At 36.0% G+C, this 19369-nt stretch overlaps 1 protein-coding gene across 10 annotated transcripts in view; it reads right to left on the bottom strand.

The window, feature by feature from the left end:
* The window catches only part of MYCBP2 (MYC binding protein 2), a 271984-nt gene that overhangs the window by 13039 nt on the left and 239576 nt on the right, over window positions 1-19369 (bottom strand). For 9 of the 10 annotated variants that reach the window (XM_059995647.1, XM_059995652.1, XM_059995649.1 and 6 more), the window contains 8 exons: window positions 18653-18718; window positions 17312-17551; window positions 16895-16993; window positions 7603-7683; window positions 6280-6546; window positions 5287-5570; window positions 3085-3181; window positions 1649-1768 (listed from right to left, as the gene is read on the bottom strand). In XM_059995647.1, the coding sequence (XP_059851630.1) occupies window positions 1649-1768; window positions 3085-3181; window positions 5287-5570; window positions 6280-6546; window positions 7603-7683; window positions 16895-16993; window positions 17312-17551; window positions 18653-18718 (1254 nt within the window). The remainder of the gene's footprint in view (window positions 1-1648; window positions 1769-3084; window positions 3182-5286; window positions 5571-6279; window positions 6547-7602; window positions 7684-16894; window positions 16994-17311; window positions 17552-18652; window positions 18719-19369) is intronic. The other variant, XM_059995646.1, reaches the window with a different exon arrangement.

Raw genomic sequence — 19369 nt, forward strand, 5'->3', positions numbered from 1 at the left:
GGACTTGAAAAGACGCAGATCCCCAGTGGCACTCAAGTCTTCCTGGTGTGGTACCAGGTAGCCACGCCCTCTACTGTGTGTGCCATGCACAGAGTAGGCACTCAAACACATACTGAGTAAATGACTGTTGCTCTGATGAACCATTCTGTTGTCTACCTGACATATAAAATTAACCTTTATTATTCTGATATGTAAACAACATATCAATACATAAATTTACATATTTAATAAACCAATGCCTTCTACACATTTTCCAACTAATATCTGCTTGAGGCATTAAATTCCAAGGAAATCTCTATGCCTCTAACAGTCTAGCACTATGCTGGGTACACTTTGTCAGAAATAAGTAAACGTCTTACAAGCGTTAGAAAATTGCCCTCAAAAATACTTTAAAACTTTCTGAGGCTTAAAGAGCAAGCTTCATTTTTACATAGAATAACGTATTTCTTCATTACTGAAAAACAGAAAATAATACTTAACTGTCTCAACTCTGAGAAGTGCATGTGAGCATCACTGGACATGAAGAGTAAGGGGGAAATAAAATAGGGAAAGAGAAGCCAGAAGAAAAAGTTATGCAAGGAGAAAGGGGAGAGCCGACTGAAGAACGAGTGCAGCGTATACGTGGTGGGAAAGGTGACTGTCAGAGCAGCTGCTTCAGAGGCACAGTCACTGGAAACATGGCATAAACTGGCTTTGTCTGCCCAAGGGAGATAAAATGTATCTTCTTTTTCAGACTTCTGAGGATTAACTTAAGCAATTTCTACCAGCTTTGACTTCTTCCTAACCCTGTCACAACTGCCCTGCTTCAAGGAAATCTCAAATCTCTTTTGGAAGTATATGGGACATAAAATTTGGTAGATTACAATTTACAATAGATTACATCTCATCTGAAGGATGCAATCTCACTTCCTAAGAGATTCTGCCCCATTGTGCCCTGGGCACACACTTTCTGCTTTTGAAAAGTAAGGCCTACACATTCAGTAAGTAGGCTACAGGACTCTATTTTAGGACAACTGAGTTATTACAGAAGGAGTAGGCAGGGGCCTTGTCTTTAAAGGACCTTCAGTCTATCACAACGTCATGCTGACACTAAAATTAACAGTAAACACATCATCAGAAAGGCAGTACACTGACATATAGGTAATTTAGCTTTTTTTTAATGAGTATATCCTTAGCTCCCTAAATAATAACAAAAACAAGTGATAAAGAACACGTAACAGTGAACATTAAAAATTACCAGGCTTAGCTTATAATTCAAAAAAGCCCTTCATACTTTTTCAATAAATACAATATTTGGTAAGAAAAAAGAGTGAGGTGGGTAGGGGAGGGATGGATTGGTAGTTTGAGATTAGCAGATACAAACTATTATACAGAGAACTGACAAACAACAAGGTCCTACCGTATAGCACAGGGAACTACATTCAATGTCCTGGGATGAACCATTATGGAAAAGAATGTATAGATAGATAGATAGATAACTGAATCACTTTGCTGTACAATAGGAATTAACACATTATAAATCAACTATACTTCAATAAAATAAATTTTTTAGAAAAGTAAATTAAGCTGGCTTATTGATTTAAATTTGTTCAAATCTGTTACTGAAAAAGAACATGCAGCAATATAGACCAAATGAAAGGAAACCTACCCTAGTTGTTGCAATACATCTCACTGGAGATCTAAATTCTTCCTCCATCTTGGTCAAGGCAATGATGGTTTCTGCAATGGCATTTTTTGTCACTCGGGACCACGCTTCTGACAAATGACCCTAATGAGCAGGACAGAATAATTTAATAAACAACCAGAGAGGTATAATCAAAGGAGCAGATTCTGTTCTCTGAACATCTTTCACCAAAAAGGAAAATTTATTTGCTAGTGGAATCTTAGATCAAGGGGCATACTTTAATATAAAAATCCTTCACAACTATATGAACAATTCAACTTCTACTTACTATTTTGATGATTCAAAAGAAAAGTAAATAAAAATTTAAGTTCTCAATACTCTTCTCTTACAGAGTTCAAGGGCATTTCATCTTACATGTAGATAAAAACATAACAAATACTAGGTTGTCTATGACTGAGAAATTCTGATCATGAAACCCTGTTATTTGACACGGAGCTCATACAGCTAAGCTAAGTGCTTTAGAAGAATATTACTGGAACCTGAGAGCATAAATGGGTTTAAATTACAACTACCTTAATTTGCTAATGTGATTTTTACTGAACACCAACATGTTACTCCTAGAGAGTTTCAGTGTTCCTAAACATCTTTCATAAATATTTTCATCCAATGAAAAGCCTATTTACTCAGAAAGCCTATTTGAGAATGGAAAAAATTCTCCATTTCTCTGATTGAGGAAATATCCAAACTGTTGGGAAAAGTGACAGAACTTCATATTTCCCCAGAATATCCTTACTCGTCTCATATCTACACACTATCAATCTTTAAAGGGACAGTTCACATTCCAATTCCTCCTCTTCCAAAATGCTTGCCGTCTACTCTACCTCTCAGGAACCTATCGTCCACAGTGTCCTGCCCTCCTCGGGCTGAACTCCTGGAAATACAATGGAATGTGAGGAAACTAACATGGAGCAACCAGTGAGAGCCAGGCACTCTGAGAAGTAATTCCCTTTCCTCCGCACTCCGGGATCTCCCTGCAAAAGCAACACCTAAAGACAGCAGTACAGGACGTTCATAAACTGTGAGAACTAAAAGACAGCGAGAAACCTTTGCTCTGAAAAGCCCTTTTTTTCCTTTAGGCTCTTGTGCTCAGGCTGTTTTTTTAGGGTTCAAAGAGTATACTTTTTTTTTTTTTAAGTTTTAAAGTCTTAGAAGACTTATGTGATAATTCTCAAGTAAATTAATTGGGAAGCTTGAAATGAACATAGTTTACACAAAGGGAAAATTTATCACCAGCTGGAAAGACAGATCGTGAGATAGTGAACCTACTAAATGGACCTTGTGAGTAAAGCAAAATAACATGAATGTTCTCTCAATTCAGCAGAATGATTATGCTACTCGTTTTGTTAATCAGGTTCCTACTGTACTTCACTGACATAATGATCAGGAGGATGGGAACTTACTGCCGCCATATCCTTAACGAGTTTAATGATGATCTCTGAGATCTGGGTAGGAGTTGAGCCCTTCATCCACCAGTGACTCTCACCTCGTCGGATATAACTACAAGAAAAGTCAGCGTTTGTAAACCAATCAGTGAGAGTTACAAATGAATAAGATGAAAACTGTTATTTCAGCATGCAGCATTTTAATTTTTAAAATGATTCAACCAGTCAGGACATTTTAAAAGAAAATTAATGACAACATTATTTGTAATCCACCTCTTCAACCCCAAGGGAGTAGCTATTCTGATATGTGTTCCCTTTCAAATATTTCACTGTTTACATATTATTTTTGTATGCATCTTTTAGAACAGTACTATTCAAACTATATCAATAGAACACAAACTATTTGTTACCAGTCCACATAAAGATAAGAGCTTGCACCAGAACATGTCAACTATATCACTGAGCATACAGCAAGTCCCCTACATACAAGCCTTCAAGTGACAAACTCTGAAAGATGCAAACGTGCATCTGGTTCCAGCAAGGAGCCAGAACCTGTGCCATCAGCATCAGGCGTGAGTGAAATTGCAGCTCGCCCTCCGTCTCCTGTTGCTGACGATCCTTCAGCTCTGCCACCTCCCACCTCCTCTCCCTCCTCCTGTCGGTAACTCTTCTTGTCTGTTCACTCGATGCCAGCCCCTGTAGGCCTGCCAGCTGTTGTACTATAGTACTGTACTTTTCAGGGTACTGTACCCAGTAAGATTAAAAATGTTTATTTTTTTGTGTTTGTTTTTTATGTATTATTTGTGTGAAAAGTATTGTAAACCTATTACAGTACAGTACTATATAGCCGCTTGTGTTAGTTGGGTACCTAGGCTAACTTTGTTGGACTTAATGAACAAACTGGACTTACAAACGCGCTCTTGGAATGGAACTCATTTGTATGTAGGGGACTTACTGTACTACTGTTTAGTTCAGTTCACATTTTTTTCCCCTAGGAAGACTATCCAGATGAAGGAAGCAATATACTTATTTACATTCTAGTGCTATTTGCTTAATGTTATGAATTGGCTCTTTGACTAGCATCTGGAATACCAGATGTAATACCAGATGACTAGCATCTGGAATACCAGATGTCTCTAATCTGCTGCTGTTACACACAATTCTATAACAAACAGCCCTGTATATATACCCTTCTGCACATGTATGAACATGTTTGAGAGAAACAGTTCTACAGAAGTAGAATTGGTAGGTCAAAGGATATACACATTTTAAATACAGTGATATGTTATCGAACTGGCATCCAAAAAGGTTATGGCAATTTACACTAGATGTCATAAAAACTGTCTATTTCTTCATAATTATGCCAATGCAAAGATATTTTACTATTGTTTTAATCTACATTTCTCTGAATACCAGTGAGGTATCTTTTCATTTACTTATTGGCATTTGTAACTTTTCTTCTCTGAAGTGACTACTCTTGGCATTTATTTTTGTATCAGTTGTTTGTCTTTTGTTTTCATTGATTTATAGACATTCTTCTAATATTATGACTAATAATTCATTGCCTACTATATAAGTGTTAAATATTTTTTTCCAAGTCAGTTGTTTGTATTTTAAAAGTATTGTCGATCAATTAAGTTTCACTTTTATGTAGCCAAATCTCTGAGTCTTTTCCCCTGTTACTTTTGGGTTCTGTGTTTTATTTAAGGACGTCTTCCCAAATTGAAGATTACAAAAATATTCTTCTATAATTTGTCCTACTAGAGTGTAAAAACAAAAATATACAAACCTTTAATTGATCTCAAGTTTATTTTGTAATGGTGTGAGGGCCTACAGTTTGGTTTTTTTTTCTTTTGTATTTGGGAAGTACTCTAACATCATATACTCAGCAGATTTTCCTTTCCCCACTAATTTTTTAAAAAATTTTTTGGCTGTGCTGCACAGCATGTGGGATCTTAGTTCTCAGACCAGAGATGGAACCCATGCCCCATGCATTGGAAGGCGGAGTCTTAAACCACTGGACCACCTGGGAAATCCCTCCTCCTTAATTTGAAAAGACACTTTTATTATACACAGCATTCTCTTTCATACATGGGCCAGTCATTTATGGCTTCTATTTCTGGTAAATAAGCAAATAAGAGGGAATTTGAAAGGTCTGGATTCTTCAAACAGTAGCTTACTCTGTTCTATTTTTGTACCAAAACATATGCAATGACCAACCTGGAATTGAAAATCATTGGAAGGGTAACTGTTGTAACTCCTTTGCCCACGGAGGTACCAGCTGTTCCTGTGATGGTGGTTCCTTTGGCTTTTAGCTGTACTGTGAGTGCTTTGGCAATGCATCCTAGAAACATGTCCAAGATACCTAGCTTATTCCAATCTCCTTTCTCTGTTGAATGAATAATATCACTGATATCTGCTGGGGGGAGGGATTTCACTCCTATAATGCTGGCCAGACGATTAGGGGTGACTTCAGGCAAAACTCGTCTTAGTAAGGAGGTCACCTGGTAAGAAAAATAAAAGAATCCTATTTAAAGATTTGGGATTGACATGTACACACTGATATATTTAAAACAGATAACCAACAAGAACCTACTGTACAGCACAGGGAACTCTCCTCAATATTCTATAATCATCTAAATGGGAAAAGAACTTGAAAAAGAATAGATAACGTATATATGTATAAGTGAATCACTTTGCTGTATACCTGAAACTAACACAACATTGTTAATCAACTATACACCAATATAAAATAAAAATTAAAAAAAAAAGATTGGTGTTTTAAAGTTTTCATCTTTTTTAATGAGTCTAGCTGCTGTTCTATGACTTCAAAAGCTTTGAGAAGGACAGAGAAATGATTTAAACATGATTTAATTTCTCAAGTGGTAACTACCACTCCAGAGCAGCAAGAAAAAAAAACGTCGCTTACTTGGTCATTATATACATTATATATCTCATGAATAACATATTCAGTAGCAGAATACTCTTTTATCACAATAACACATTACTAAAATGGAACATATTATGTTCTTCCATATTCTCATTACAATGAGTCAAAAACAAAAAACATGGGGTTAAAATACAATCCAAAAACCAAAACATAACAACAAAAAATAACCAAACAAAAACCCCTGATTCTCTTTGCTAGAGTAATTTTTTAACAATGTTTCAAGTAACAAAATAAGCCTACAGGTAAGTGGTGTGATCAGTCACCTGTCTCTGGACGCGTGGAGAGGCGGTGTGGAGCAGTGAAAAGAGGTCCTGGAGCAGAGTCAGCTGCTGGGCCAGATACTGCCGGCCCACGTTGGAGCCACTCAAGGCTAACACCATGGAGAGCAGCTCAAAGCAGTAGGCATCGGAGGAGGCATCTTCATCGTTGGGCTGCGAGTTGGCATTTTCTTTGCTTGATATGGCATGTTCCCATTCTTCACGAACTCTGGTGGCTTCCATGCGAATAGCCTGGACGATGTGAGCACACACCTATTTGAGGGCAACATAAAGAAAATGTAACAACATTATTTGTAAGGCCTAGTTAAAACCAAAACAAAACAAGAATACTAGTTGATAATTTAATACTCTTCCTCCCAGTTAATTCTCCATCATACCATTCTCTTAACTCATCTTAAAAACAATTAAGGAAAACTAGGCAAACCATGATTAAAAATCTGAGTATTTAAATCAACTAGTATAGAAACAAATTATATACTAGTTACCAATTCCCCTGCCTGTGGTTTAAGACATGAAATGAAAACAAATCACCATATTTAATCACTTCTAAGACACATTTCCCCCCACACGCTAACATTTCTATTCATAATGTGCTTTATAATTGATGCAATTCATAACTTAATTGGCTGCAAATTTTTTTAGCGATACATAAAATAACAGCACATTTTACAATTGGTAGCTTCTAAGATTCAATAAAATGCTGTTAAAAAGATAAAGCACACATAAATTTATGTGATTTATTTAAAAGATTTAATGGTGTTGAAAGTTAAAATAATGGCCAATTTAAAACCTAATTCAAAAGTCAATATTTTATTTGACTTCTGAAGGGCTAATTTTGTTATGTAGGCACCCCTAAACGAACCCCCATTATATGAATGATCTAGGCTACTCCCCCATCTCCTGAGAGTTAAAAATATTAACACTGGTTTAGTTAACATTATAATTGCTCAGCAAAATAATTAAAAAAAAAATCAACCAACAAACAAAAAAACAGGGGGGGAAAGGAACACAGGAAATGTAAATGAAATCTGATATAGCTGGGTACTTGACACCAAAATTTAACAAGCTACCTGAAAATGAGAAAAACAAAGAGCAGCAAGGTAAGAAAGTTAACATTCATAACAAAATCTTTAAAGTGATGCAGGTATGCTAATATGCTCCTTCCTCTCTAGAAAAAGGCAGACACATTCTGCAGGACCTAAGAAAGAGTCAGCATAGAATTGCCTCCATAAAGTTTGGAAAATGCTTTACACCCTAAAAACAAACAAACAAAAATTGATGAAGACAATGAAATGGCTGTTAACCAACCTGTTTTTGTAGGTTAGTCAGTTTACTCCTGCTGAATATGATTCCAACCATATGTTCTTTCAGGTCAGCATCTGAAGTTGCCTTTATACAGCAAAAAGGAAAAAAAGGAAGCGGGCTCTTTCAATAAAATATGTATATTTGACATTTTGAAGCATCTTGAGAAATAATTATGCAGGTATTTTTACAAGGTGGATTTATTTTAAATGGAGATCTGTAATACTAGGACAAAGGATAAAAAGCTTGAAGAAATCACTGTTGGCTAAGGTGGCTATAAAAAGGGCAAAATTTCTGAATTTAAGAAATCCAGAGAAGTATACTTCACGGATTTCTTTAATCTAGTCAATCTGTGTCAGTTTGATTGAATCTATTTCTCAACTCTGAACATTATTAGTTCATATCCTACATTTGGTTATGAGAAGAGCAACTCAGGAAAATGACATTTGGTTAAAAGGAAAGTGTCTTTAGAAAACTCTCTGACAATGGTGGCCTTAAACCAAGCTACTCCAACACCAACAGTAAACAAAGAAGCATATCATAAGAAGAAAAATGAAGGCTGACGTTTTATAGTGCTTAGCATGTGTATGGCACTCTCTCAAGTGGTGGATAAATATGAAACACATAAACACAAAATCTTATTTAATCCTCACAAAAACCCCATAAGGTAAGATCTGATGTTTTGCCTGTTTTACAGGTAAGAAAACTGAGGCAAACCACCCTTGTATTAGAATTAAAAATAACTCTTGGTTTCACTTTTCCGAGGATCGAGAAAGCCACAAGAGAATATCACTCCCACCTTAACAATGAGAAAAGCTGATAATCTACAAAACCATAACTTTTTGGGTGCCCATCAGAGAGCTGAGATGGGCAACCAGGTAAACTAAAATCTAAAAAGACAAATCCATATAGTCGGACACTTCAAAATTCTTTCTGTATCTGACAGAACAAGAAAATGAGCAAAGAAACAAAAATCGGCAAGGTTCTTACAGACCTGAACAAAACTATCAGCCAAATGAATAAATCAATATTTATAGAACCCTTCACAGAACAACAGCAGAGTTCATATTCTTTTCCAGTGTACATGGATATTCACTAAACTATACCATACTATGAGTCAGAATTCAGGTCTTAACAGTTTTAAAAGGGATGAAATTATACGAAATTTATATATATTTTTTACTGTGATAGAATTAAACTAGAAATCAGTAATACAAAGATATCAGGAAATCTCCCAAATATTTAGAAATTAATTACCCAGGGGTCAAGGAAGAAATCAAAATAGAAGTCAGAAAATATTTTAAATTTAATGAAATGAAAAAAACAATGCACCCAAATGTGTGACACTAAAGCAGTGCTTAGAAGAAGATTACAGCATTACTTATATGAGAAAAGAAAGGTCTCGAGTCATCATATTAGGACCTTAGGAAACCAGAAAAAGAACGAATCAAAGCCAGAGCAAACAGATGGAAAGATATAATAAAAGAAGATACATCACTATAGAGTCTAAGGATAATAAGAGTATATTATGAACAACTTATGCCAATAAATTCAGCAACTTAGATGAAATGGGCAAATTACTTGGAAGACACAACTACCAAAGCTCACTCAAAAAGAATGGGTAACTGCAATATCCCTGTATCTACTAAGGAGAGTAAATTTGTAGAATAATTTTTTTTTTTTTTGCTACTTAAAATACTAGTAGATTATACATTAACAAATGAATTCCTTTTAGATAGGATGGCCTTTTAACTTCTTTCATAATTCATTTTGCTTTTTTGACATACCATACTATTCATTCATTCAAAGTGTACAGTTCAATGGTTTATATATTATACATGCACAGATCAGTGCAACCATCACCACAGTCAATTTTAGAGCATTTTCATCACCCCAAAAAGAAACACTGTGTCACTCAGCTATCACGCCTCTAGTTCATCTTCTTTTTTATTAAAGAAAAATAAACTGCATATAAGCAAATACAGCATATCCATTAACAAACATAGCAATATATGGATTATTTTACTTAATAAAAGAAAATGAAAAAAGAAAAATACATAAGAAATCCATTCTGATAAAAATTCTCAGCAAACTAGAAACAGAAGGAACCTCCTCAAACTGATTAAGAGCAGTTACAAAAAATCTATGGTGAAAGACTGAATACTTTCTTTTTACGATCTAGAAAAGGAAGACTAATCTCACTACTTTTATTCGACATGGTAGTGAAGGTCTTAGCCAGTGCAGTAACATAAGATTGGAAAGGAAGAAGTAAAACTGACTTTCTTTGAAGATTACATGATTATCTATGAAGAAAATCCCAAAGATACTACAAAAAAGCTTCCAGAACCAATAAATGAATTTAAGGGGACCAGAGGATATAGGTTTAATACAAAAAGTCAACTGTATCTTTATACACTAGAAATGAATAACTGGAAAGTGAAATTAAAAATATCATTTACAATAGCATCAAAACCATGAAATGTTTAGGGATCAATTTAATAAAATGTGTAAGACAGGTACACAGAACTGAACTATAAAATACTGCTGGCAGAAATTAAAGAAGATCTAAATAAATGGACAGACGTAAATAAATATCATATTCATGGACAGGAAGACTCAATATTAAGATGTCAATTCTCCCCAAACCGACTCAGCACTTTGGTGCAATTCCAATCAATATTCCAGTAGGTTTCTTTTTATTTATTTATTTGTTGGGGAGGAAGAAATTGACAATCTGATTTTAAGCTTTCTATGGAAATGGAAAGGACCTGGAATAGGCAAAACAACTTTGAAAAAGACTTGGTTGGAATCTTATCTCATGATTCTCTATAAAGCTACAGTAATCAAGACAGCCTGATGCTGGTGTAAGAATATATGTGTAGATTAAAGAAACAGAATAGGGTTCAGAAAGAGACCTACATATTTACAGTGAACTGATTATTGATAAAAGATAGTCTTTTCATCAAATGGTAGTAGAAGAATTGAACATCTACATGCCAAAAAAATGAACCTCAACTGTATAGCTCATACTGTATAGAAAAACTTGAAATGTATATAGCTCTAAATAAAAGAACTAAAGTTCTAAGGTTTCTAGAAGAAAACAGGAGAAAATCTTTGTGACCTTAATTAGATAAGACACAAAAATCATGAGTCACTTAAAAAAATAGATAAATTGGACTTTACCAAAATTAAAAACTACCTCAGAACAGAATAAAGAAAAAAAATGAAGAGAATTGAGGACAGTCTCACAGACCTCTGGGACAACATTAAACACACAAACATTTGAATTATAGGGGTCCCAGAAGAAAACAAAAAGAAAGGGACTGAGAAAATCTCTGAAGAGATTATAGTTGAAAACTTCCCTAATATGGAAAAGGAAATCGTCAATCAAGCCCAGGAAGCGCAGACAGTCCCACACAGGATAAATCCAAGGAGAAATACGCCAAGACACATATTAATCAAACTATCAAAAATTAAATACAAAGAAAAAATAAAGAAAGCAGAAAGGGAAAAGCAACAAATAACATACAAGGGAATCCCCATAAGCTTAACATTTGATCTTTCAGCAGAAACTCTGCAAGCCAGAAGGAAGTGGCAGGACAGATTTAAAGTGATGAAAGGGAAAAACCTACAACCAAGATTATTCTCACCAGCAAGGATCTCATTCACATTCGATGGAGAAATTAAAACCTTTACAGACAAGCAAAAGCTAAGAGAATTCAGCACCACAAAACCAGCTTTACAACAAACGCTAAAGGAACTTCTCTAGGCAGGAAACACAAGAGAAGGAAAAGACCTACAATAACAAACACAAAACAATTAAGAAAATGGTAATAGGAACATACATATCGATAACTACCTTAAATGTAAATGGATTAAGTGCTCCAGCCAAAACATATAGACTGGCTGAATGGATACAAAAACAAGGCCCATATATATGCTGTCTACAAGAGACCCACTTCAGACCCAGGGACACATACAGACTGAAAGTGAGGGGATGGAAAAAGATATTCTCCATGCAAATGGAAATCAAAGGAAAGTTGGAGTAGCAATTCTCATATCAGACAAAATAGACTTTAAAATAAAGACTATTACAAGAGACAAAGAAGGACACTACACAACGATCAAGGGATCAATCCAAGAAGAAGATGTAGCAATTGTAAGTATTTAGGCATCCAACATAGGAGCACCTCAATACATAAGGCAAATGCTAACAGCCATAAAAGGGGAAATTGACAGTAACACAATCATAACATCCCACTTTCACCAACGGACACATCACCCAAAATGAAAATAAATAAGGAAACACAAGCTTTAAATGATACATTAAACAAGAAGGACTTAATTGATACTTATAGGATATTCCATCCGAAAACAACAGAATACACTTTCTTCTCAAGTGCTCATGGACACTCTCCAGGATAGATCATATCTTGGGTCGCAAATCAAGCCTTGGTAAATTTAAGAAAACTGAAATCGTATCAAGTATCTTTTCTGACCACAACACTATGAAACCAGATATCAATTACAGGAAAAAATCTGTAAAAATACAAACACATGGAGGCTACACAACACGCTACTAAATAACCAAAAGATCACTGAAGAAATCAAAAAATACCTAGAAACAAATGACAATGAAAACATGACAATCCAAAACCTGTGGGATGCAGCAAAAGCAGTTTAAGAGGGAAGTTTATAGCAATACAATCCTACCTCAAGAAACAAGAAACATCTCAAATAAACAACGTAACCTTATACCTAAAGCAATTAGAGAAAGAAGAACAAAAAAAACCCAAAATTAGCAGAAGGAAAGAAATCATAAAGATCAGATCAGAAATAAACGAAAAGGAAATGAAGGAAACGATTGCAAAGATCAATAAAACTAAAAGCTGGTTCTTTGAGAAGATAACCAAAACTGATAAACCATTAGCCAGACTCATCAAGAAAAAAAGGGAGAAAACTCAAATCAACAGAATTAGAAATGAAAAAGGAGAAGTTACGACAGACACCGCAGAAATACAAAGGATCATGAGAGATTACTCAAAGCAACTATATGCTAATAAAATGGACAACTTGGAAGAAATGGACAAATTCTTAGAAAAGTACAACCTTCCAAGACTGAACCAGGAAGAAATAGAAAATATAAACAGACCAATCACAAGCACTGAAATTGAAACTGTGATTAAAAGTCTTCCAACAAACAAAAGCCCAGGACCAGATGGCTTCTTCACAGGCGAATTCTATCAAACATGTAGAGAAGAGCTAACATCTACCCTTCTCAAACTCTTCCAAAATATAGCAGAGGGAGGAACACTCCCAAACTCATTCTACGCGGCCACCATCACCCTGATACCAAAACCGGACAAAGATGTCACAAAAAAAGAAAACTACAGGCCAATATCTCTGATGAACATAGATGCAAAAATCCTCAACAAAATACTAGCAAACAGAATCCAAAAGCATCTTAAAAGGATCACACATCATGACCAAGTGGGGTTCAGCCCAGGGATGCAAGGATTCTGCAATATATGCATATCAATCAATGTGATACACCATATCAACCAGCTGAAGGATAAAACCATATGATTATCTCAATAGATGCAGAGAAAGCTTTTGACAAAATTCAACACCCATTTATGATAAAAACTCTCCAGAAAGTAGGCATAGAGAATTTACCTCAACATAATAAAGGCCATATATGACAAACCCACAGCCAACATCGTTCTCAATGGTGAAAAACTAAAACCATTTCCACTAAGATCAGGAACAAGACAAGGTCACCCACTCTCACCACTATTATTCAACAGTGTTTTGGAAGTTTTAGCTACAGCAATCAGAGACAAAAAAGAAATAAAAGGAATCAAAATCGGAAAAGAAGTAAAACTGTCACTATTTGCAGATGACGTGATACTATACATAGAGAATCCTAAAGATGCCACCAGAAAACTACTAGAGCTAATCAATGCATTTGGTAAAGTAACAGGATACCAAATTAATGCACAGAATTCTCTCGCATTCCTATACACTAACGATGAAAAATCTGAAAGAGAAATTAAGGAAACACTCCCATTTACCACCGCAACAAAAAGAATGAAAATACCTAGGAATAAACCATCTAAGGAGACAAAAGACTTGTATGCAGAAAACTATAAGACACTGATGAAAGAAATTAAAGAGGACACCAACAGATGGAGAGATATACCATGTTCTTGGACTGGAAGAATCAACATTGTGAAAATGACTATACTACCCAAAGCAATCCACAGATTCAATGCAATCCCTATCAAACTACCAACGGAATTTTTCACAGAACTAGAACAAAAAAATTCACAATTTGTATGGAAACACAAAAGACCCCGAATAGCCAAAGCAATCTTGAGAAAGAAAAACAGAGCTGGACATCAGGCTCCCGGACTTCAGACTATACTACAAAGCTACTACAGTAATCAAGACAGTATGGTACTGGCACAAAAAACAGAAATCTAGATCAATGGAAGAGGACAGAAAGCCCAGAGGTAAACTCACGCACATATGGTCACCTTATCTTTGATAAAGGAGGCAAGAATATGAAATAGAGAAAAGACAGCCTGTTCAATAAGTGGTGCTGGGAAAACTGGACAGCTACAGATAAAAGAATGAAATTAGAACACTCCCTAACACCACACACAAAAATACACTCAAAATGGATTAAAGATGTAAATGTAAGGCCAGACACTATAAAAGTCTTTGAAGAAAACATAGGCAGAACAGTCTTAGGACATAACTCACAGCAAGATCCTTGTTGACCCACCTCCTAGAGAAATGGAAATAGAAACAAAAATAAACAAATGGGACCTAATGAAACTTAAAAGCTTTTGCACAGCAAAGGAAACCATAAACAAGATGAAAAGACGGCCCTCAGAATGGGAGAGAATATTTGCAAACAAAGCAACTGACAAAGGATTAATCTCCAAAATTTAAAAGCAGCTCATGCAGGTCAATATCAAAAAAAAAAAAAAAACAAAAAACAAACATCCCAGTCCAGAAGACCTAAATAGACATTTCTCCAAAGAAGATACAGATTGCCAGCAAACACATGAAATTGAGTTATTTGTAGTGAGGTGGATGGACCCAGAGACTGTCATACAGAGGGAAGTCAGTCATAAAGAGAAAAACAAATACTGTACGCTAACACATATATATATGGAATCTAAAAAAAAAAAAAAAGAGTTCTGAAGAACCTAGCGGCAGGACAGGAATAAAGACATAGACGTAGAGAATGGACTTGAGGACACAGGGAGGGGGAAGGGTAAGCTGGGACAAAGTGAGAGAGTGGCATGGACATATATACACTACCAAATGTAAAACAGATAGCTAGTGGGAAGCAGCTGCATAGCATAGGGAGATCAGCTCGGTGCTTTGTGACCACCTAGAGGGGTGAGATAGGGAGGGTGGGAGGGAGACGCAAGAGGGAGGAGATATGGGGATATATGTATACGTATAGCTGATTCACTTTGTTATAAAGCAGAAACTAACACACCATTGTAAAGCAATTATACTCCAATAAAGATGTTAAAAAAAAGACCATATTTAAAAAATAATAAAAAAATAAAAAGGCTACTTTCTACAGGGTTCCATTGAATAACACCTGGGAAAAGGCAACATTACAGGGGCAGAAAATATCTCAGTGGTTGCCAGGGGCTAGGAATGAGATGAGGGGATTGAATGCAAAGGAACAACGAGGAAATTCTGGGAGAGATGTGTTTTAAAACTTGCTTGTAATGATTTCACCACTGTATACATTGGTCAAAATTTGAAACGATGCAGTTTAAAAAGATGAATTTTTTGTATGTAAATTTTACTTCAAAAACCTGACTTATAAAATGATTCCCTTAAAAGTTATGTTATCTCACCACCATCGAACCACTAGCATAACCTTTCCTATTCAATCTTAATGTCTCAGCATACACTCTCCTAGAGTTAGGCCAGCCTCTTCAAGGCGCCCTTGCTCCCATCCTATTAATCTGACTTTCATCCATTCTCTTTCAGGTCTAACACTAAGTCTAATATCCCCCAAGAAGCCTTCTCTGACCACTCCAGGGCACAAACAATAACCTCAATGTACTCTGAAATCCTGATGTGCAACTGATGTGCAATTTTTCACACATTTAGTAAGCAGATTATATACTGTAGAGTATTCCTGTTGATCTGTTTTTGGGAGGGAGGGGATGGACTGTTCACATCTAAGAACAGAAGGTAAGCTTTTTGAGGGCTTGTAAGGTTATTTAGCAAAGAACTGACATTTGTTAAGATTCAGCTTATTTAATGAGTAGTTACTCAGTCTTGCAGTCGTGCAAATATCTCCTAAAGATGCTGAAAAAAATCACCAGAGTTTATGAAATCCCATTTTTTTTTTTTTTTTTACAGAACCCAAACAGAAAAATGTGGATGATTTAGATGCTACTGTATCAGAAGGCACAGGGTTAGCCTAGGTAAGTCCTTGAAATTATCTTTCAAAGGGCTGTCAAGTTGATTATTTACAGCATCTAAAGACACAAGGATATGAAGACTAGTCAGGGTTGACCTCTCTTTTTGAAAATGGATGAGGTTCTCCTCTTAGATCTAGTGCTTTAGTTTAGACCAAATAAGTTAGGCAAATGAATTTTAGAAGAAATTTCAAGAACAGTATAAAGAACAGGTTATTCCAATAAAAATTTACTGAACACATGTGTGTTTATGCCATGGTGGATATAAAGACAAACCAAACATGTACTCGGTCTTTAAGAAGGTATAATTAAGTAGAAGATATAAAACATGTATACAAATAAACCTAACAAGAGAGAAACCAAGAAGAGACACAGAAATTACTATGAAGCTTAGCAGAGGACATACTACTTTGTGTCTTCTCCGCGACCTTCTTTATGATTTCCCCTGAACAATCATAAAGGAGGCTCATGGAGAAGACAGTATTTTTGAGCTGAACCGTGAAGGACAGAGAAGATGGCGGAAGGCGCACAGCACAGTCAATGACGAAGCTGATTTTACAAGTGCCAACATTAAAACACAACAGCCCAAGGTTTAGAGCAAATTTTGTTGTTACTTAAAATACCAGCTAGATCATACATGAACAAAGAGTGAATATCTTCTGGTAGTTCCTTCATCTTCTTTCTAATTAAAGTAAAAACTATTAACTTTAGTTTTAGTTAAAGATACAGAAACTAGTATCCCATATACATTAAAATACACAGCAGTACATGGATTATTTCAGTGAACAAAAGTAACAAAGTGAAATAAATATTTTTAGAATATAAATAAATACATTGTATACTTTTTCTTCTCCTTCAGGTGATGACAATAGTGCTTTTTCCTCTTGTTCTGGTGTGGGTTCAGCATCTCCAGAGATGAGCTTTCCAAATACCTGGTGCAGAAGAGAAGGAGGTGAGAACAACTCAATGGCAGAATCTCCTCTGAGAAGGCTAGAGAGGAGTCAGTAGCTGGCTCTGTGGGCTTTATGCTACCAGGCTATTCCTACTGCACACCTCTACTCTTCAGGAGATGAATGCAAAGTGAATTACAAGAATTCAGGGCTATGAGAAGAAAAAAACGGGCCACGTTTGTAGCCAGCAATCTCTAACAAGCTTTCCAAAATACTTTTTTAACCTCTTGATATTCCTGTTGAAGTAGTATATTATTTCAATTTATCCTGTGCTAGAAAATGTGTAGTAAGGACACTCACCTGTGATGTAATAAGTCTGAACACTCGTAGAGTCTCAGCTTCACAGTTCCTTTGCTGGGCCACACTGGCTGAAATCTGGCCAGCAATTTTTGTGCTTTCGCCATCCTTCCAGCCCAGAACCTTAACTTGTCGAACTCTCAGTGTATTTTCTGGGCCCTTTAATTCAATTTTGATGATGTGATTATCCCCTCCTGGAAGTTCACTTGTTACCCAACCAATGTGCCTGGAATCCAGATCGACCTAGGAGAGCAGAAAAGGGACAGAAACCTGATACAGGTGTACTACTATTTTATCACTGTCCCAGACTTTGCAGTAATAACGGCAAGCTCAAATAACAAATAATTGTAGCCACAGAAAAGCTAATTAGATTATTTCACACTGATTATCTTATTTAAACCTTGTGAGGATAATACAATACTATAGTAGCTACAGATGAAGACAGTGAGGTTAATTGACACAGATGGCAGATGTCTAGTAAGTGATGGAGTTGAGAATTAAAATGCAGGTCTGCTTACCATATGGCTTCCGAGCACAAGTTACGTAAGTGAAACCACTGCAAACAATTTACATGACTGTACCTACACTGACTGTAAGCAGAAATACTCACATGATCAAGCAATGAAGTCCTGTTTTGTGCATCTTCACATGAAAGCACATTTAAAGCAAGGATTTTTGCTGTGCAGTTACTTAATATATTTTACTTTTGAAGAAAAATTATATAATATGTAAATTCACATTGGTCATTACTTATTTCAGTATATTTCATTGAGAATACAACTTTTTTTCAGGATTAAATTTCAGTGTACTGTAAAATGGTTTCTGACACTATTCACTCACAAGTAAGTGAGTTTATACAGAATCTCGGTCACATGCCCAAATAGAACTTAACTTGTTTCTAGAGTTGGTTTGTAAATTGATTTTCAACCTGGATATAGTCACAGTGTTGTAACTGAAAGATTTTCAAGCTACAAGACAACAACCTAAATTTCAACCTGAAGTGTGGGTGAATCAAGGTGACAGTTGTGAAGCGGATCTATGATGAATTTTAAGGCACCCTGAGTCTCCGCAGGGGAGCAGGAGTCAGGGTGGAGGGCTATAGCACGGTGTACCTGCTCGTCACTAGAGAGATTTAGGGAGATAATGGCTAAGATGTTTAGAACAGAGATGGTTGTAACTATTCCTATACATGGACCATTTGCCAATTGAGTGTTTTGTAAATAGACGATTTCCTATAATACTTGTACTTGGGTGGCATGCCAAAATTAGAACTCAACAGTGGATACTGAGAAGAAGAAATTTCTCCCTGGGCAGTAAAACATTTAATGACAAAGTTTTAATTACCTGCTTTATTCTGCACAAATCTTCTACTGCTTTGCCAGTTAAGAAGGTCATCGAGGTAACTTTATTCTAAAATAAACGATTCAAAATAGTTACTATGCCATGTTCCTGGCTCCAGAACTGACAGTGATTTCTTACAGCCTATCAATATAACATCAACTCTTCTGCCTGTCTTTTACGGTCCTTCCGAACTGACTTCATTCCATCTGTCCAACCAACGACAGTTCCTACAACTCCACTCTTTTCTTATTCTCACAAACTCCATCTTGAATCTCACATTTCAGCCCTTCTCTATGGGCTCTGAGAGAGGAGGTTGGCATTCCCTCTTTTCATCCAAAGTCTAATCATTTAAATTCTATCTTTATCATGAAGCCTTTCAGCAACTTGCCTTGCTACTCATGTGCCATTTTTATCACATTATTCTCATTGTTTCCGGCTGTAAAAAGGAGGAAGACAGGTAGCTTAGGCAACAAATACTTGTGAGTATCACGATGGACCCAGATGGCCTTAGGGACTTGGAGAAGGATATATGAGAGGGATGGGTTCTATCCCCTCGAGATCCTTGTCAAACTAGGGAAGGAACATTAACACACAAAGTAAAATATCAAAAGAAATTCAATACCTTTAAGTACTGAAAAGAGTCACACTGGTAACTAGAGCCAGAGACCTTAAGTTTGAGTAAGTTTTATGCCAAGCACATCAAGAAAGAGACAGACATAC

The sequence above is a fragment of the Delphinus delphis genome, chromosome 18 (genome assembly GCF_949987515.2).
Source record: "Delphinus delphis chromosome 18, mDelDel1.2, whole genome shotgun sequence".
NCBI classification, from domain to species: domain Eukaryota; kingdom Metazoa; phylum Chordata; class Mammalia; order Artiodactyla; family Delphinidae; genus Delphinus; species Delphinus delphis.